This window comes from Oryzias latipes, chromosome 18 (assembly GCF_002234675.1).
Source record: "Oryzias latipes chromosome 18, ASM223467v1".
Classification (NCBI taxonomy): Eukaryota; Metazoa; Chordata; class Actinopteri; order Beloniformes; family Adrianichthyidae; genus Oryzias; species Oryzias latipes.
The window spans coordinates 11,511,536-11,532,014 of record NC_019876.2 but is presented as its reverse complement, the minus strand read 5'-3'; the positions used below and the strand labels follow the sequence as shown (position 1 = coordinate 11,532,014).

The window sequence follows — 20,479 nt, the reverse complement described above, 5'->3', positions numbered from 1 at the left end:
ACATAAAGACATGGGTAGTTTAGTTTACACAAAAAAGAGGACAAAAAAACAACAGAAATAAATAAATGTGTACTTCTTGGATTGGAAACTATCTTTTTACCTGTATTTCGTTTACATTTGAAATGAATGTTTTCTATTGCTACTTTGCGTAAATTTAAATAAATATATTTTTAAAAATGTTGCTGAGTTTTTCTTTTTTCCTTAAAAGTATGAAGTTATTTTTTTTTCTTCACATTAATCGGTGCTGAATTTTCTTGTACGTCTCAATATAATAGAACTTACCGGAAGTTGAATAAACGTCCTGGCGGACAGTTGTGACGACATCATTGTGCGACGTCTCCATTCGAAATATTCTGTGATGTTTGTCCGTTAGCCGCAGTGTTTTTGTATTTTTTGTTATGTTAGTATTAAATTGATGTTTATAATATCTTTTACTCAGGTAAGTTTGCAAAAATAACTACATTTTTAAAAGTAATTTATTGACAGTTAAGCGGAACTTTGCTCGCTTTTATAACTATTTTCAACAACAATACTACTGAATACATGTTTTAAAAAGTCGGACGTACAGCCGTGATTTGGCTTAAGAGCTGTTTTTGCTGAAATTCTATTGTTTTCGCTTTTCAATTTTTTTTTTTTTTTGCTTTACATATGAATGAGATTTGTTTATTGTGTTATGGTTACAAAAATGTCTTGTGTGTAAACCCCAAGACTCAAATGCAGCAAATAAACAATAAACCATAGTAAGATAATTCCTATTATGTGGTTTAGTTTTATTTTTGGAGATTTTTTAAAATCAGGATTTTGGTTTTGTATGAGTGTGTGGGATTCTGTTTTTTAGGATGACTAACACAGACAAGGAGGCAAGTGGAGGCGGTGCTGCCGCTGCACCCAGCGACAAGCTGAAACTTGAGACAGAGAAGAAGAAGAGGTACCGGGTCAAACAGCTGCTGGGAGACGTGAAGAAGCAGGTGGAGTTCTGGTTTGGAGATGCAAACCTCCACAAGGACCGTTTCCTGAAAAAGATTATAGAGGAGTCTGATGATGGATGTAAGGAGCCGTCAAGATGAGGATAGTGTGATTTTTCCAGGGGTTAGGATCTCTAACCTCCGTGTGAATCCCCTTTCAGATGTTGACATATCTGTGTTGACGGGCTTCAATCGAATGAAGAAGCTGACAACGGATCCAAAGCTCATTGCCAGGGCGCTGAAAAATTCCACTCTAGTTGAGGTAAATGTTGTTACTTGGATGCAGGGCTGTGTTTTGTTGACTAATCCAAAGTCACAGAAGACGTAGTAGGTTAAAATCACAAACTCCATGGAAACCAAAACCTCCCAAAAATACAAAACTGGAACAAAAACCAAGCAGCAGACATCAGCATCCAAATGCAGTAAAAATAAAATTCAGAGAAAAAAAGGAATACAATTTAATAATAAAAACAGCGATTAAAAAAAATAATGAAAAGCAAAAAAGGCAAATAAACAGATACATCATCTGAGTTTAATAGCTTTATTACTTTTTAAAGGGAATTAAAGATTAGATTTAAGTATTTTTTATAAAGCAAAAAATTGGGGTGAAGTTAAAAAAACAACCATTAATGAAAAATAAAATTCCTAAAATGATCTAATAATTAACTTAGAATTAAATATGTTTGTCTTTGTATAAAGATCCAAATGGAATAGTATTAGGCAAAAATGAAGTATTTCTTTTTTGTTGTGTTTTTTGAAAGCTAATCATTTAAATCCTGCCAAAAATATTAACCAAATTACAATAATAAAAAAAGATGTTTTAGTATCAGTTTTACACAAAGTTATATTGAATAAATCTAATTCTTCCTTTTTTTTATATCTTTATTGTCATTGTTTTTTCAAAGCTTTAAACAACATCACAACAAAACATTTCAATTCTGGCGTTAAAAGTAATATGTATATATAAAAAATATACACAAAGGAGAAAAAACCTCTATAAGGATTCCACTAAAGTTTGAAGGTTTTTTCTTTTTTTTTAACAATAAATGTAACTCTCTCAAAAGCTAAACGTCGAGGGTGTGTCCATACTCTTCCAATAAATCAAATTCTTAAATATGATTTTGTATAGATATATAAGGAATTGTTTTTAAATGAACTGCTTTTATTTTAAGCATGTAGCAACCGCCCAGTAAGGGCTGTCAAAAGGGAACAGCGAGGGTGGGTGTGATTGGCGCCTGTAGGCCGTTTAACCCCACTCCCAGCCTTATTAGCAGTTCGTTCTAGCTTTGATTTCACTTCGGCCCCTTGAATGAGTTGGGTTTCGTTTTTCTTTTGCGTGTTAGGTTAACCTGGAGGGAAACAAAGTAAGACGTCAACAGCCGCTTGGTGACCCACCCATCAACAGCGACAGCTGCACTGTCTACGTGGTAAAACGACGTCTTCTGTTGTCGCCTTCGCTTGGCTTAAAAACATAATTCAAGCCTTACACATATTTACTGATTTTCTTTCAAATTTTCCAAGGAACTTCTGCCCAAGGATGTTTCCCACAGCTGGATAGAAAGGGTGTTCTCCAAATGCGGGAATGTGACGTATGTGAGCATTCCCAGATACAGGACAACGGGCGACTCCAAGGGTTTTGCCTTTGTTGAATTTGAGAATGAAGAACAAGCGCAGAAAGCAATAGAGGTGAGCTATCCGTGTCACTTTTCCTCTTAAGGAAAGCATTTTTTTTTTCCATCTTAACGTATATTTTATCTCTGAAAACAGATGCTGAACAACCCTCCTGAAGATGCACCCAGGAAGCCTGGGATTTTCCCCAAGACTTTAAATAGGAAGCCGATTCCTGTTACAGGTGAGAGAGTGCTGGTTCAGTGCTATGTCACACATCACTGTATGTTGGCCTGAGCAGCTCATTCAGACTCTGTATATAACAATAAGAAGGTGTTTGTTGGTTCAGCTTGACTGCTTCATTCCAATACCATTGCTTTTTCTCTGTCTGCTCTCCGTTTTCTAACTCATTTATTTAAATCTGTGTCTGCAAACATTGTTTTATGTTTAAGTATCGAATGCAACTGTATGAAAGCTGACACGAAGCTCCTAAACATTCGAGGGCCTTCTTTGTTTTTAAAAGCATTTGTGCTAGACATCTCTTTTTAACAGGTTAAGCCTCAGTTTGGTTTTCCAGGCGTCCCCACTCTTACATTTAAAGTAGGGACCTGGTTGTTTAGCAGGTCGGCTAACATTGATTTATCAGTTCACAATAACTGCAATAACCGTTGCAATAACCGTTTGGGGTCCTTTCGACTGAGGATAACGGCACACTACGGGTGCCCTACCTGGACAAATTACGTAGCGTGGAGATCTGCTTGGGCTCTACATATTTTCATGTCACGTTTCCTTTTGTAACCCAAAGTTCTTTTCTTTCGTAAGTTGTGTCTGACATTATTCTTTGTAGTGTTTACAGAGAGATTTTGCCAACCCCCACTTTGTAAAAAGATCTGTAGCTGTTAGAATAAACCTGCTGCTCCACACAAGTGAACCATGTCTCTGAGCAGAGCAGCTGGAGTCTCGTAGCTTCGTGTTCACAGGCAGGGAAGGTGCTTTGTTATAGTGTGCAGTCCGTTCGGCTGCAAATGCACTTAATAATAATCATAACAATAATAAAAGCACATTTAGAAGATAATCTCGCTCTGTGTCAGAGCTCTGTTTGTTTACAACGGAACCGCATAATTTCTTCTTCTATGGTAGTATCGTCATTTGTCCAGACCAATCACTATCTGACACGTCATCGCACCAACGGACGGACAAACACATAACGTGACGTCAGCACTAGTTGAAGGACCCGAACTGTTGTTGCAGGCCGAATGGTTATGACACCTACAGCGGCATAGGAAAGTATAATTAAAATGGCCTTTTCTTTGAAAAATCAATTCCTGCTTTACAGCAGTGGGTGGCAACATGGCCACAACCGTTTGGCTGTTTGATAGATTGGGAATTTTCTGCTTTAAGTGAACCTAAGAAGGTTTTAAAAAAAAATATGCATTTTTGACTTGAAAAATAAATTGAATTGATTGTAGCTACCAGCATATTGCATATATATTACAATCAGTCCTCATTGGTGAGAGAAGGTTAACAAAGAAAAGAGGGCAACACTTCCTTTTATAGTACAGCACTAACAGGATATTTAAGTGATACTTTTGTGGTGCTTTTGTTGTACCTACTGGGTACTTAAAGCGTACATGCTGTGTATTTATATGGTACTATATTGCTTCCTACTTGTGTTGATGCTGTACATACTGCGCTTTTAGATAGTACCATCTGGGTATTTATGTGTTGTGTTAATGTGTTTTTTGTATAAATACCACAGTACCAGCACACACTCCTGGGTTATTTCATGTTGAGGTAAATTTTTGGGTTGCTTTTTTGGGGGTTATAGGGATTTCATTTTAACCCAATTTATATATATTATACATAATCTCCCTGCTCCGCTCTACAACAGAGAGGGGAAGGGGGGCGGGGTCGCTCCACGCCAGTGATCCCGCCCACAACTCACAGGTGAAAGGTTTTTTGATTTTCTTTTATATAAACTGCAAGAACGTCATTTTAAAAACCACTGGGAAAGCCTCAAAAATAGATCAGAGTACGATGGGAGTGGGACTTTAAAGACACTTTTGTCTTCAAATGATGCAATTTGTCAAAAAATGTTCCTAATTGTACATCTCAGCTTTGATGGGTTCTTGTTTTTTTAGACTTCTGTTTTACTCCCAAAGCCAAGATCTTCTATTAGCTCCAAAAATTGTACTACCTTGTACATCTCTGGATGATTAATAAAGTTTTCCTGCTTCTCATTTTATGACTTCAATGCTTCCAATGGTTTGATGCATTGTAGGTGAAGAAGAGGAGAAAAAAAAGCGTAAAAAGAAGAAGAAGAAAGACGCTTCAACAGCTGAGACGCCTGCAGGAGAAGTCAAGGAGATGGAGACCGAAGCCTTTCAGCCGAAGAAGAAACACTCGGCAGCGAAGGACTCGGAGAAAAGAGCTGCAAACCCGGAGAGGGAACAGAGCAAAGTGTCAGAGAAAAAGCGACGGCGCTCTCAGACGGCGGAGGGCGCTGAGAGTGAAGTGCCGTCTAAGATTAGAAAGAGGAGCTGCAGTGAATCTGGGGAGAAAGAGAAAGAAAAGAGTGGTGAGCGCAGACTTCCCCTACTTTTAGATTCTCTTTTCTTTTAGACTCATCTCCATGTGTCCCGAGTTGGCTAACAGACGTGGGTGCAGAGCTGCTGTCCAACCAGCTGACTGCTGAGCTCATGGTGTGATTCCCCCTCCTTCCCCGTAGATTCAGCCACCGAAGGCGACGGCGAGAAGGGAAATGAGAACGGCGACGACTCGGCCGTGAAGGCGAAGAGGAAGCGGAAAAAGAAACACAAAGAAAAATTGAAAATTGGAGAAGAAGTCATTCCACTTCGAGTTTTATCAAAGTTAGCAGCAACTTTTTGATGATTTGCTATAAAATGCCTTAAATTCCAGTTGAATCCTTTTTATTTACTCCCCTTTTTTTTTTTTTTTTTCCAGGAAAGAGTGGCTCCAGCTGAAGCAGCAATATTTAGCTCTGCAGAAAAGCAGCATGTCGTCCTTGAAGAAGTGCTTCAACAAGATTGAAAGCAAAGAGCAGGGAAGCGCTGAAGACAGGAGCGGTGGGTTTGCTCAAACACTTCCACGTTGACGACACATGATTAGTAAATGACGTCTCATGAGTTCAGTTTTGGGACTCAGGGAGGGGGTTTTCCGACAGGCTCTGTTGTCATTTCTCTCTTGATTTTTGTCTAAAACTTGCCTTGTTTACCTTGCGGTCTGACCTTCAAAGCCCCACTCTAGTGGTAGTTGTGGTTTTAACATGTTCTTTTGGCTTTTTTCTGATGTTGGAGGACATGCATAAAAACAATTAAGCTTAAATTTGCACTTCTGAGTAGTTCTTTATTTAAATTATTTGGAATCCGGAGCAGACGAAAAAATGAAGTTGGAAAAACATCATGTTGGTGACGTAGAAAATACTCTGGGTGGGCCACAAGCTCCCTGCTCTGCTCCATTCTGATGCATCCACTTGCAGATCCGTGTACGTCTTTGTTTCCCTTGTCTGAGCTGGCATCTAGTTTAAAACTGAGGCTCCAACGTTGCTCGCCACTTTTGTTGCATCACTAATGTTAGGTTGGAAAGCTAGCTCTCAGTCATGGATTGGCGGGCAGAGGGGGTGAGGCTGCATCGTGCCCACAGCCCCGCCCACAACTCAGAATTGAATTTCTAATGAACTACTGTTGCTCTGCAGAAACGATGTAAACTATGCTCATGTTCCTCGCAACTGATATACATAATGAAATGCAACATTATTTTGTTAACTTGCAGTTGAAAGCAAAAAAGAAAACAACCAGAGTCCTCAGTTTGTCAGTGGCGTCATCGTGAAGATCACAGACAGCAAACCTCTACCAGCAAGGAAGATCGTCAAGGTGCTGGATCCTTTCTGGCTTCTCTTTTTATGATTTGAAGCTGCAGTTTGTCATAGAAAATGCAGGATTTCTTGTCCGTGGGAGCAATGTTGTGGTTCAGGTTGTATAAGGTGTCACTGCTGTGTGCAGGAGATCCTGTGTGAAGTGTCTCAAGTGGCTTACGTCGACATCCTGGATGGAGATTCAGAGGGTTATGTGCGCTTTTTGACACCAGAGGGCGCCAAAGGTGTCTGCCAGGCCAAAGCACAGCTGCAGAAGGAGCACAGCTGGAAGGTTGAGATTCTAACAGGTGTGACATGGTTCCTCCAGTCCGTGTTTGAACGTCATCTTTTCCCATTGAGCTCAGGTTTGCTCTCTGACTTTTCCTAAAGGAGACCAAGAGCAGCGGTATTGGCATAAGATCCTCGTGGACCGCCAGGTGAAGCTGAATCGCCCCCGAGAAAAAAAGAGAGGCAAAGAGAAGGTGAAGTTCAGTCGCACGTCCTTGTGGTGCATCTCGGTTCTCAAACTAACACTTGCCAGTTGTCAATTGAAGTATTTGTTTCCTGTTTGGTAAGTAACAGTCAAAGGGCTGCTCGCCAGACAAAAAAAAAATACAAACTCTAACTTTGATTATTTCCGTTTTGTTTATTTTCTGATACTAAAGGAAGTTTTATTTTGGAAAACTACCAGATTCTGTTCACCACATCCGTCTGTCTTGACGCGTCACGTGACTTTAAGCAGCTGCTCGTTCGCTAAGTTAGTAGTTCAACACTTAAAAGCTAACAAAAACCAAACAATTCAACGTATTTGGAAAGTTTCTTTGGGGAGAAGAGTCAGTGAAGAAACTAAAGAAGAGTCTTTGGCTGCAAAGAAAATAAAGCTGCTATTTACAGACAGAACTAGAAGTTTTCCTCCAAATACGGATTTATTGAGACAATTGTTTTCACGTACCAGAAGCTGCTCGCTTTGCCTAATCAGGAATCAGGAAATCTTTATTGTCATTTTATCACATGATAAAACGAAATTAGGCTCTCTGGTCCCGGGCCAGCCGTTTACATTCAGACATAAATAAATAATATAATATCAATGTGATATCAATATGTTACGGTGTGGTTCCTGGTGAGTATTGCACAAAAAGTATGTTTCAATATGCAGCGACTGACACATATGCAGGTAATGAAGATGTAGACACGGTGGATTCATGTTTATTATCATGTTTATAAAATACCACTTTATAGACAGTTGTGTCATTATTTTTGCTTTCTTTATCCATCATTAAACGTTGAAGCTGAAGTTAGCATCCAGTTGTTGGCATCCACGTTGACGTTAAAGGGAAAATCTTCATCACAAAGTTTAAGTTTAACCAGCTGAAAACATTTTACGGAGAATGAAGATTCAATTCAGTTACTGATTAGTGGAAACTTATAAAAAGGAGATTTAGGAATTTTCCTACAGCAAGGCTGAATTATGCAGACATCTGTTAAGAAACTTGATCAAAGAAAATGTTCCTAAAAAAACACAATGAATCAGAATTTATGAAAAAACAAAATATGATCAATCTTTTTGTCCTGAAAGATGATCTGATACTGGCTTTAGTTCTCAGTGTTATAATGGTGTTCAATAAATTAACAATAAAAAATGCTTGTTTTAATTGCATTATTTACAAAACTGAAACAACTTCTACAAAACAACTTTGTTTCATTGAATTTTGGTTTTCTGTGAAAAAAATCTACCAATGTTACTAAAGTTCTTGTTATCTTTTGTTTTAATTATGTAGTGAAAACACCAGAGGGTTTTCTGGGTAAAAAAGTGTCATCATTTGCTTTAGATTTCCACATTGGTCGATCAAAAACGAAATTTCTGCCACTGGCTGGATCATTAAAGCAGACATGATTATTGAACAGAAACTCTTTTGCAGAAGCTTTTAAGGAACTCATCCAATCTTGTCTCATCTCCCCTCAGCTCATATCTAAAGCTGAAAAAATCATCATGGCAAGAGCCAAGGAGGCGAACAAGCACATCCGCTTTGAGGAGGACTGAGCTGCACACGTTCAACTGATGTTTCCTGTCTTGAAGGAGGACTTGAATGGTTTTAAGTAGTTTCTGTCCTTTTGGGGTTTTTTTTTGTTGTTTTTTTGGCACTAGAGTTCCAAAAATGCCACGTACTGCTGATAAAGACAGAGCTTTCTTTACCAGGTTCTTGTGTGTTTAAAGCAATCCTGTATAGATACTACATAAATGAACTCCAAATGAAAATCTTATTGTTTTTTTACTAATAAAGAAAACAGAAATTTCACGATCACAATGTTTGTTTTAAATTCAGACACTCCTGTGCTTGTTAAAGACTCACTTCCATTAATTTTTGATCCATTTTCAGAGCCTTCCCAGTGGTCTTTTCACTATGATCTGCTGTTTTTAGCCGAAATCAAAAGCCTGTTGTCTGGTGGGACATAGTTTCTGCAGAGCGGCAGTAGTTACCTCAGAGTTGTGGGCGGGACTGGTGGTTCAGAGCAACCCGACCCATAGCTGAGAGTCAATAGGGAGTCATCCTCACTAATACACTCTCTAATCTGCATTTTTTCCGTCTGGTCCTGATTCACAGCGGTTTGAATACAGACATACTCAGACTTTTCTAAATACATGTCTTCCATCGTCAAAAGGAACATGTTAAAAACATAATTATCATCGGAGTGGCTCTTTAAGATGGCTGTTTCATCAACATAGACGCTTACACATATCATGTCGGTTTGTTTTAATCTTTTAAGAAGACTTGTTAGTCTTGATGGAGGCTGATGAAGTAATTCAAGACAGAGTCCTGAGGAGGCTGGTTGTTGCAGCTTTGGTTTGGTTTGGAGACGTCCTCGTTTGTCTGGATAGCAGATTCCCAGCCGTCCTTTTGCGGTGGCTGGATCGCCATCGTGCCTCTCTCTCTGGGCTTCACAGACAGCCCGGTCCACTCGATGCCTTTATCCTCGCTGGCTTCACACTCTGCCTTTGGCGACTGGTGCTTGTGCTCTGCTGCTGGATTAGCCTCCTTGAACTGAGAGTAGAGCTTCAAAACCTTCAGAGAGTCCCTGACGTCAGCCGGAGGGAGATGACCTCCACTGGTCCAGGCCATCCTCCAGCTTTTCTGCGCCTCATCTACAGTGGCGGAAAAATCCAGCCTGCCGCTGGTGACCCTTTCAGAGTGTCCGTCGTCCTTTGGGAGCCGGTCGTCTTTCTGTTGGCACTTCCTGCTCTCTTTGCCAGAATCCCTCACAGGAACCAGTCCATGGGAAGCTACTAAGTTGTCCTCAAGCTTGCATGGGTGACGTTTCTTGGCTTTCCAAGCTTTAAAATCCTCTGGAAAAAATGAACACATTTATTGCAAAAAGTCAGATTTAAAAACCGTTGATGTTTATGAGAAAAAATTGCAATTTTCTTGCCTGTGTAAGTGGTTGTGTGGACGGCCTTGTTGTCCTTTTCCCCCTGAGGTGCAGAGTGTCGTTTAGGTGTTGCTGGTGGCAGCGCAGCCTTTTGGATTGATGCGTCTCTTTTCTTGTCTTTTCTGAAACAGACAAGAACATAACACGTAACCCAGACACGAGTGGGAGGGGGGGAAAAAAAAAAGTCAAAACTGAAGAATAAAATAAATGGAAAAGTAAAAGGAAAGTTACTTGTGTGAGGCGTATTTTTCGAGGCTTGGTGAGAGGAAGCGGGTCTCATACTCCATCAGGAACATAGATCTGGGAAAAGACATGACATCACAGTCCTAATGAGATGTTTTTGGTGAAAACTTTCAACGTTATCAACAACAACAACCAAAAAAATAAGGATATTGTTGGGTTGCATGTATAATCAAATAAAAACTGCAAGAATATCCCTCATGCAGCACCTTTGCCTGCAGAAGAAGCCATTTTTGGGGCCACTTCTGCTTCTCACTGAGAGGTTTTCTTGTCTTACAAGCCAAAGCAGTCATTAAAATGCAGCATAAAAGGCGTAAGGATGTGAAACCATATGGATTCAGTGCATGAATGGATAGAAAACATAAATTTCAAGTCCCAGTCCAATTATCTTTTGATATATTTTAAAAGCAATCCCAGTGATCTTTTCATTATAATTGCTTTTTGCAGTTTTGCCGGTTATTCCTGAAGGTTGTACATGTTATCCATGTGTATACATTTTTTTTTCGTTTATACTTTTTTTTTTCTTCAAATTTCATATTGTAATTTTTAGTATTGTATCGTTTTTCTTTTAAATTCTCTTGTATTTTTTCATCTTTACATAGCTTGGTTGGTAATTTTTTGTATCCAGTCTTCATCTGTCCTTCAATTGTATTTTAAAAACCCACATCTGCCTACATACATGTCATAACTCCGGATGGAGCCCGTATTGCATTCTGGGATATCCTTAAGGTAACTTCCGATAAACGTTTGCAGCTAGCTTGCAAGTATGTTAAAAAAAAAAAAAGCTTGCAAGTATATTTTCAAACGCTTCATGAACAACACTGACTCAAAAACTCAACTTTTATAGGTAAAAATGAAATCTTTGGCAGTTTTGTTTTTAACCGGAACATTATGCCATGGCAACGGAATATTATACCATGGCAATGTTTTAAAACGACAGTTTTAAAAATAAAGTTTTATTTGAAACTGTTTGGTTTCTAAAACTCTGAACATGCACAGAAAAATACTTTAAAATGTTGACAAAAATGGAGAACAAATTATGTTATCTTTTTTGAAAACCGATCTTTATTCATATTAAAATTTAATAAAAAGTGAATTACTAATTCGAACAACGGTTTTATTTAGTACTTTAGTGGTGATAGTTTTTTATTATAAAAAAAAACAAAACTAGATCAAAACATGAGTTTTTAGTTGAGTAGAAGCATAATAGAGTTAATAAAAGCCAAGAGAGAAAAAACGCAACTCTTTTAGCTAACGTGGTCTTTTTTTTTTCCTTTTTCTTTTTTTTTTTACCGCCTTTTTTGTTCATAACAGGAAAACTATCTATTTCAGCTCACCTTCTCCTCGTGAATTCCCTGTTTGCTGGTGGGTTCATGTCTTCTGTTTGTGGTTTCTCTGCCATGAACAAACCGAAAAAAATGAAAGAAGAAAAAAAAAAAACGTTTCTACCGTTCTAAAAATAAACAACGCCGGGTGATGCACGTGGATGCGGACCGTTGCCAAGGCGTTTGAGATCCACTTCAAAGCACTTAAACAATCCCGCAGTGGACACGAGTGGGTTTAAACCTACTCGGAGCTTCTGCAGAAAGGACATTTTTGAAACACAGAGAGTGTGCTCAAACGCATCACCTCGTTTCACGTGGAGGAGGATTTTGGCTTGCCTTTATGGCTACCTGACTGAACCATCTGTCACTATGTTTATTTCATGCACTAAATTCCCCCCTCCTTTAGAAAAAAACAATAAAAAGAGTGTCACACTTTTAATGGTTATGAAATAGTAAGGGCTTGAACCCATGAGACCAATAAAAAAATGCAGTTTAGGACACTGGTTTAATGTTCGATCCTTGCTATGATTTGTCACTCCACCAGAGGGCGCACAAACCCTTTTAAATTCTTATTCAGTTTTTTTTAAGAAGAATCTATCAATGTAAAGTTGAGGTCATAGGATAGCACAAGGGTTAAAATACCACTTAAGTAGGAGTAGAAAAAAATCTGTTGAAAAAAACACTACAAATGTACATAACTTGTGCTATTTGTTTAAAATTTGTATGAATGATTTGTATGAATAATAATAATAATACAAATAAACAAATGTTCTCAATGAAAAGTTAACAGTTTGGCAATCTTCCCCTTATTGCCCCCCCCCCCCCCCCCATCAGTATTATGATGTGCAAAATACATTGAAATAAGTTTTAAAGTAACACTGTAAGCATATACATTTAGAAGGTAAATACAAAAGTAAATGTAATCTAATATTTTTCTGTTTTTTCAGTGTTATTCACTTTTAAAAGTTCAAATATTGATCAATTATCCATCCATTCATTCATTCAGGTTTGTTTTCCTTTTTTTACACTTTTTTTTTCTTTGATCGAGATTTGAGCAGAACTCCTCAGCCGTTTCTCTTTCTGTTCTTTCTTTCTTCCCAACGAGAATTTGAGGCTTTATTCTCCATCCCGACTGAATTTGAATATAAATTAATGAAAATGTCAAAAGAGATGAGTGGAATCTATGAATGACAGACCAGACATCTGTAGAGAATTGACTTTGTTCCCCCCTTTCCTGTTGAAGCTTTCTGATTGCTTAAAGAAACGTCTTTCTACAACATGCTGAATGCATTTTTTTTAGAGTGCAGAAGCAGATGTGACATCCATAGGAGGAAGCAGGTGCACCTTTGTACTACAATTATTCATCCTGATCAACATCTGAGGTTTGGGATAATGGGATGTAAAAAAAAAAACATCTTCTGGCTCCAAACCCACATTTAGATTTGTGGGCATTTTGCAATCTCTGAAGCTCCAGCTGGATCATTAAATCTGTCTCTTTTTTGCCGTGCCGTGGTTTAGGTTCTGTCCTTGGATGCTAAATTATATTCCCTCATAAAAACAAATTGCAGAACATCAAGTAGTAATCATTATTATTGTTATTTTTTAAACTGCTTGGATCTCTTTAGACGTTTGACTTGGAGTAACAAAAGAATAGACCATCTTCCAGATTTTTTTTTTGTAATAGTTTTTCTTCCAACCATCAGATTTCAACCTCTTTCTGGAGACCTACAACCCCGTCATCGCCGCTGATTAGCTGGACCTGGTGATTCAAGGTTACCTAAAGATAAATCAGACCTGATCCAGGTAAGTAGCAGGAGGAAAAGGTTTGGAAAACAAGCAGGACTTTTTGAGGAGCAGGGTTGAAGATCACTGCTTTCAAAAACCAACTTATTTGGCCCTCTTCAGCTTTATTGACTTCCTGTTTGAAGCAGGTTTAAAAATTTACTAGATCACCAAGTGCACCTTTTGAGCTGTCCTCTTGTCAGTAACCGTGTTTAAAATTGGTCAGCAAAATATAAAGTCTGACTAAACTAACCTCAACAAGGAGTGGAAAGCTGTAGGACTTCCATAATTTCTGCCTGTAGTTGCTTTGCCCCGCCCTCGTAAATCCTCGTAGTAAGGAGATTTATATTCACGTGGTTTTGTTTACCAGCTTTGGTTTGCAACGAGAAAGGCCGCTTGACGGCAGTCTGTATACAGACCAAACGCAAGGTTTAGGACTCGATCCGGACCAACACACCCTTAGTTTTAAAGAACTAAATTATACAGCAGAAATAAAAACTCCTATTCCAACACTTTTTAACTACTATGTGAATAGATTTAATATCCAGAATATTTAATCCAAGTCGACGTTTTATAATTTCTTTTGTTATTGAAAATACACACAAACAGAGCAAGGCCTTTTGTTTTGCCTGACAAAGAGGTTTTGGTTCTCAATAAACTTCTCATTCGCCGTTCACACCTAACATGATTCGCACATCAAAACTGTGTCGTCCGCCTCGGTTTAGTTTGCTGCTCCAGATGCAAGTGGGAGGAGCTACTGTCCAGTGTTTTTAGCCTCTTCGCTGCATGGAAGCATTGACTGGATATCTCATCTAGAATGCATGGAAGACACGGGTGATGTTGAGAGATCTGGTTTATTTATTTTGAAGAGGTCTACAAAAGCATCAGTAAACACATCTTCATGTCTGGGTTCATGAGATCATTCAGAGAATCTCTCGGTACGGTGAGCTTTACCATCTACTGCTGGAGCTGCATCTGAGTGACGGCGGCTTTCAGTGCTACCTTTGTCTCTCTGTGACCCAGTTTGACGACTAGCGGTTCATTAATAGATCGAGGAGGGAGAAAATAACAAGAATAATATTAGAGAATCTTTTTATTGTCTCAATGCAAATCAGAAAAGCATGATAAAGTTCAGCAGGAGAGCAATCAGATGCTCCTCCATGTTGGTTTTGATCGCCTCATCAACAGTTCTCTGGCCAAAGCTAAGATCCTGACTGATTGACGAGATGCATCTTCTGTGCCAAAGCTCAGATATTGGAACTCTGAAAATGCGACGGTCAAAACGTGGTGCGACTCCTGAAACGCACTGCTGCCAGACCACAGTGCCCCATGCTCAAACCCTGGTGTAGGACCTCAGATCACATCTGCACATTGACACTTGACATTGAAACTGCACGGCCCTGATGCAAGAACCGCCCTCAGTGTGGACGCAGCTTTATTGAAAGTGTGTTTAACGCCAGTTTACCCACTTCTGAATGGTCAAGGGTTTCATGTGACCCTGTTCATGCCCAAAAAGGTGACCACAAAGCCCCCATCCTCTGTTCCCTGATCTGTCACAAACCAGGAAGTACCACAGATGTTGCAGTTCCTCCAAAAGGGTGGAAGGTGGCAGGTTGCAGAAGGAAGCAAAAAAGTCCCAAGTTTACACCAAAACATACAGTTGTGCACCTTATGTACCAGTTTCAACGCTTTTTTTGGATTTATTTCTTATTTATGGCAACTGTGATGTTTTTTTTTTATTTCAAACCAGCCATTTTATTAGATCTCACATTTGCACACTTTGGGCTGGGTTGGTTTAACAGGTGAGTGGACTCAGCAGAGTTTCAAACTGAACTTTGTCCCACCCAAATACTGTTTTCTAAATGCTGTTTAGTTGGGCGGAGTAAACTGATGTCAGGTTCCCTTCCAACTTTAAGCTTGATTTTTGTAGAATCCATTGAGTAATTGTCTCTTGTGTGTATCTATGTATAGAGTAGCAACAGAGCACAAAATATCTAAAATCCGCCCAATACAAAGCCGACAGAGCCATCAACACACTATCCAATTATAATGGAACTGAACTTTAACAAACAAATGATCTAATGTTTTTTTAATCTATTAACATTTCCTTGCTGCAATGATGCATTCATCTTCCTGTACTTTTTACCACCTGGCTTATCCTAGTGCATAAAGGCTTCTTTCTTTATACGTTAAAGGATTTCAAATTTATCTGAACAAACTTTGTCTTTGTGGGGTTTTTCTTTTCTTCTTTTTATTGCAGACTCTTGATTTTTCAAGGTCCGCTCGTCAAAACGCAGAGGAATACGAACAATGATGCTGCCAACCCTTCAAAGAAGACACTTCAATGGACGCCAAACAAAGCTGGTCTCTATGGACACCAACAGAAGAGAGGACACTTTTACTACAAGAAAGAGAGAATTTTGTCATTTCGTTGTCTAATGGTAAATGGCATATACTTATCTGGTGCTTTTCTACTTTTTTTGAAGGCCCAAAGCGCTTTACAGTCACAGTCCCATTCACACACACATTCACACACTGTTGGCGGCTCGACTGCCTATCTCTGGCGCCAACCTTCCACCAGAGGCAAGGTGGGGCTCATTGTCTAAGGTGCCCAAGGACACTTCAACATATGTGCGATCTTTAACTGATGTTTGATTTGCTGCTTTTAGCATGTTTGCACGTTAAGAAATTATCCCTATCATTTTTTAGGTTCATTACAAACTTAGTGAGACAAAATGTCAACAACCATACCATAGATGCATACCATAGATACATACCATAGATGTTGCAGTTCCACCAAAAACCACAGGGGGCAGGTTGCAGAAGGAAGCAAGAAAGTACCAAGTTTACAGCAAAATGTACACTTATGTACAACATAAAGTGTTTGCAAGCATCCTTGACCCATTTCAACGCTTTGGCTGAGGAAAGGAGGTTCTCACCCTACCAGATGGTTTTTGACCTCACCTACAGTTTTGTCTGATCTTCTCTAAATCATTCATGATTTGTTGACCTTGGTTGCGGTTGCTGCAGGAGTTGAACCTTTTATTTTTGATCCTAATGCACTGACAAAAATGCACAACTTTCTCTTGTGTAGTCATGTTGGTTCCTCCCCCTTGTTACTATCACGAGCTGAAACCTTCCGTGGAGCCATTGAGTTTGATTTTGTGTTTCTTCCAAGCTGCTTGTTGATGGTCTTGTAGGTCACTGCAACATTGCAGAGGTCTACAATCATCTCAACAACAGTACTTTGGTCTGTGCATCGTGAAGAGGTTGACTATGTAAAAAGCCTAACATCTTCTCAATCCTTAAACCTAATCTAGTTCTAGATTAATCATGTGGCAGTAAAAACTACAAATAAAAATGCCTTTCAACAGAAAATCATTTTTTCCTTACTAGCACTTTTTAAGTAACAACAAAAAAAAATGTTTTAAGGACCGAACAGCGTCAAATATTAAAACCTGACATTTTGGGTCTTTTAGACTCTTTTGTTCTTTGTTAAAAAAAAGGAAATTTTAAATTATTCAGTTATTATTTAAAGTGCAGTGAAAAAAAGGATTTAGTGCAACAACACATCCCTCACTGCGGTTATTGTTGTTATTGACCCGACTTGGTAGAATGGAGCTTGTGATTGGACGTCTTTTTGTTTGCCTCACATGTACACACAAAGGCAAAAACAGTAGAGACACAACAGTGAGAGAAACTGAAAAATGTTGACAGACACAGATTTTTTACTTCCCGATTGATTTTATATCTTCTTACCAACAGGATCTTGTTTGTATCTGTGGTTTTCAACTGATACTACATTGATTTTTCAGTACATATCTGTATCATTTAGATGCCTATCAAACAGACAGTAATAATTCTGGACTGGGCTTGCACTTCCATTTAGCCAAAAGATAATAAAATATTGATCTTAATTTAAAAAAGAAAAAGTTTTAGACAAACATCAAAATGCTGAACTAGGGCTGCACGATATGAGGAAAACTTGCGATATGCGATATTAGTGATCAATATTGCGATAACGATAAATTTGCGGTAAATAAACAAATAGAAAAATAAACAAAAACATCATTCCCATTTCATTGCAACAGTTTAAAAATTATACTCCAAATGACCCTCATCGACATGGGGGACAAACGTCAGGGTGGCTAACCCTGGTCCTCAAGAGCCTCAACCCTGTCTGTTTTCCAATTCTCCCTAGACTGCTCGATAATGATAACCAAAATCAGGTGTGTTCAGTCAATCAGGATGTGAAATCACTTGAGTCAGCCAATCAACAGCAAGCTGGTTAAGGAGAGCTGGAAAACAGGCAGGGTTGAGGCTCTTCAGGACCAGGGTTAACATAATAGGCCTCCATCTGATTGGTCAACAATGGGAAGGCGTCCATCAGATTGGTCAAAGCATAAAGGGATTTATTTGATTCGTTAAATGCTTCAAGCTGCTAGAAGATTGTTTTAACACATTTTGGGTTTGCGATTTATTGCGATATTCGCCGTCTTTTGCGATATGCATATTGCAGAGCTGGATATTGCGATAACGATAAATTTGCGGTATATTGTGCAGGCCTATGCTGAACTAACATTCAAATTTGATAAGAATCTCAATTAAGAGTCTGCTTTGGATGCAAAACAGCAACAATAAAGTAGAAGTATCTTAATGCAAAATTCACTTCAACATGGAAAACTCTGGTAATCCTGATGGTGGAGCCAAAGCTTCATTATATAATGTCCTATTTAAACACAAACGGAGTGGGTTATACAAAACACAAGTTTGAGATGTGCATATAGGAATTAAATCTGAAGTAAAATTTGGTTATTATTGTTATTAAGTGATTCCTATGGTTGCATCCTTGTGTTTTAAAATCTCAAAGAAGATTTGAATCTGATGCCTGTCTGTCAGTTTGTTGCAGGGATGGCTCCACATCACCATCTGATGAGTGAACACTTTGCACAAATATCCTGCAGGGAAAAAAAAAAGCTTTTTACCCAGCACTGACAACAAAAATCCACACAATAATTCTTGAAATAGTTTATTTATAGGAGTATGTAGGATGCAGAGGTTTTTAAATCCTTCAGCGTTTTAGAAAATGCAGTTTGTAATCCGTTAAAAGCTTCTTTACGCAGCAGCGCTGGCGGTCCAACTGGGAATCTCCCGATGACGCAGCGAAAGCGTCGCAGCTGAGCGCTGAAGGGCCAATAAATTATGCTAATCAGTCAGGGCAGATTGGAGGCGTGTTGCTGCCTTAACGAGGTGGGGAGCGTGCCCATGCGCTGTGGATCAGCTCTGAGAGGAAACGCAGCCTCATATGCCGCTTTTTACCTGACAAGACTTTGCTTTTGCTGGAGAGTGTCGCGCAAAATTTATTAACCAAAAAAAAAAAAAAAAAAGTTTGCAGGATTCTCCAACAAATCCACAGACTGGCATCCTGAGCGGAGCGACGCTCCAAGCATCCCACCCGCGCCTGTCAGAGCGCTGCGCTGCAGGCGCGCTCTCTCACACGCGCGCGGCACAGTGCCACACATTCGTGACTCCACGCCAGATGCGGTTTGCTCCCAGCAGCGCGTGTAGTTCGTAGCAGAGCAAGAAACCAAGAGGAGCAGTATATATTCACATATATATATTTTTTTTCTACGTGCAAACATGGAGAAAGAAGCGGCGCGTCTGAAGCGGCAGAGCTGCCGCGCAACAGCGCTGAACGTGATCTCGTCTTTGTGCTCAGTGGCGTCCATCGCCTTGTGCGTCCATCTGAGCGTCGACACGGCTGACATCAAGAACAGAGTTGTGGATTTGGAGAGCGGGACGGGCGAGCACCCCTTCATCCACGGCTCCGGCTACTCTGTGGATGATCTCAATTCTCTGGTTCAGCAAAGAGTGGATGAGCTGTTGTCTCAGGTAACACTTGTTCTCCACGAGTTCACAGACCAGATTTCAACTAAAAAGATCTAAAACAAAACCGTGATGTCCCTAGTCTAATTTTTTATGTTTTTTTTAGCGCACATATGAAAATTTCATCAAGATCCGGACTGCCAGACAAACATCACCTGAGTGCAACTGCCCTCCAGGTAAGAACAACTGCATGAGAGTGGATGGAAGAATGAATGAGAGCTGCTTTGAAACCTTCCACACATGCCACTGTGCGTTGATGGATTGGGGAGGTCTGCTGTGAAGCCTGCAGACAGCTGAGCAGCCTCTAAGTTCAACAGAAGAAACTGCTAGAACTATACATAGAGGTGCCGAGAGACTCTTTGACTTGTGTTGTTGCCTGTTCTTGTCTCGTAAAGAAACTTTGAAATTCACATTTCTCACCAGTAGATGGAAACATTTATTCCTCCAGTGAATCCATGATTCTCCTGATTCTTAGTGCAACACTGGAAGACTCTGGTTTCACCGAATGCTTTGACCTCTCATTGTCAGACCATATTTCCTTTTTTTCTGTGTTTTAGCACCTTTTTTTCCAGGTAAAACGTTAAAAAAAAATATATTTAAACAAAAAAAAAGAATCTTATTAGTATTTTAGATAGACAGCAATATCATTTTTTTTCAAGAAAGATCCACAGTGAATGTTGGAGGCTGCACTATAAAAAAACGTGATAAAGACCCTTAGTGTAATAGTTTTTCATTATGAAATACAGTCAGTTCAAAGCTAAACTGCTGGAATATAACAGCATCGTTTAGTTTCCACCACGTGTTTCTCTGTATACTTTGCCTTGTTTGAAAACACACACGGTCTGCCTACACACGAGGGTTTGATTTCAAGTGAACCCTGATGCAATTTCCAACAGTGCGACTGCAGACTCCTATTTCCCTGGAGCAGTGAGGTTTAGTTTGAATCAAAGCTGCCCAATTTTGATCCTCGAGGTCTACAGTGCCCTGCCAGTTTTCCAGCTCTTTCTGCTCTTCTTGCTGCTGATTAACTGGATCAGGTATGTTCAGTCAATCAATAAGGAGTCACCCGAGTCCTCTAATCAGCAGCAACTGGGCAGGGTGCTAGATCTGGAGTACCAGGATTGGGCAGCCCTGGTCTAAGTCATCATTTCTGGTGAATTTGCGTAGAAAACCCTCTTACCAAATAGGAAAAGCAAATTTAAGCATTTCAGGCTTTCCTCAAACGCTTCTTCAGCATTCTAAATCTAAAATGTGCAACATAATACTTCTTTATCATCCTGTACTTTTTAAGAAGTCACAAATAAGTAAAACTTTGAGAATTAAAACATGAGAAATGAAGGCTTCTCATAACCAGGTCAGGTTAAGAAATGTTT

General features: G+C 39.3%; 3 protein-coding genes across 3 annotated transcripts in view; 2 read left to right on the top strand and 1 right to left on the bottom strand.

Annotated features, from left to right (window-relative positions):
• Positions 1–312: 312 nt before the first annotated feature.
• larp7 (La ribonucleoprotein domain family member 7) lies at positions 313–8,750 on the top strand. Its single transcript, XM_023966270.1, has 13 exons — positions 313–439; positions 839–1,047; positions 1,127–1,227; positions 2,309–2,392; positions 2,487–2,651; positions 2,733–2,817; positions 4,855–5,151; positions 5,302–5,443; positions 5,538–5,659; positions 6,366–6,466; positions 6,596–6,755; positions 6,838–6,929; positions 8,411–8,750. The coding sequence occupies exons 2-13, from the start codon at positions 840–842 to the stop codon at positions 8,486–8,488; spliced, it is 1,635 nt and encodes a 544-aa protein (XP_023822038.1). The 5' UTR covers positions 313–439; position 839; the 3' UTR covers positions 8,489–8,750.
• Positions 8,751–9,185: 435 nt separating this feature from the next.
• LOC101168076 lies at positions 9,186–11,612 on the bottom strand. Its single transcript, XM_023966272.1, has 4 exons — positions 11,451–11,612; positions 10,105–10,173; positions 9,874–9,995; positions 9,186–9,790 (listed from the first exon to the last, which is right to left on the bottom strand). Exons 1-4 carry the CDS (start codon positions 11,513–11,515, stop codon positions 9,222–9,224), a joined length of 825 nt encoding a protein of 274 aa, XP_023822040.1. The 5' UTR covers positions 11,516–11,612; the 3' UTR covers positions 9,186–9,221.
• A 6,658-nt stretch (positions 11,613–18,270) lies between these two features.
• The window catches only part of col25a1 (collagen type XXV alpha 1 chain), a 201,482-nt gene continuing 199,273 nt past the window's right edge, over positions 18,271–20,479 (top strand). The window contains exons 1-2 of the mRNA XM_020711604.2: positions 18,271–19,112; positions 19,213–19,282. Coding sequence (XP_020567263.1) covers positions 18,861–19,112; positions 19,213–19,282 — 322 coding nt within the window. The 5' untranslated portion in view covers positions 18,271–18,860. The remainder of the gene's footprint in view (positions 19,113–19,212; positions 19,283–20,479) is intronic.

Coding starts and splice junctions, on each gene's coding strand:
- larp7 (XM_023966270.1), top strand. CDS start 840: ATGACTAACACAGACAAGGAGGCAAGTGGAGGCGGTGCTGCCGCTGCA. Junction 1,048..1,126: donor AGAGGAGTCTGATGATGGAT/GTAAGGAGCCGT, acceptor ATCCCCTTTCAG/ATGTTGACATATCTGTGTTG. Junction 6,467..6,595: donor CAGCAAGGAAGATCGTCAAG/GTGCTGGATCCT, acceptor TGCTGTGTGCAG/GAGATCCTGTGTGAAGTGTC.
- LOC101168076 (XM_023966272.1), bottom strand. CDS start 11,515: ATGGCAGAGAAACCACAAACAGAAGACATGAACCCACCAGCAAACAGG. Junction 10,174..11,450: donor AGGGAATTCACGAGGAGAAG/GTGAGCTGAAAT, acceptor GTCTTTTCCCAG/ATCTATGTTCCTGATGGAGT. Junction 9,791..9,873: donor CCACACAACCACTTACACAG/GCAAGAAAATTG, acceptor CATTTTTTCCAG/AGGATTTTAAAGCTTGGAAA.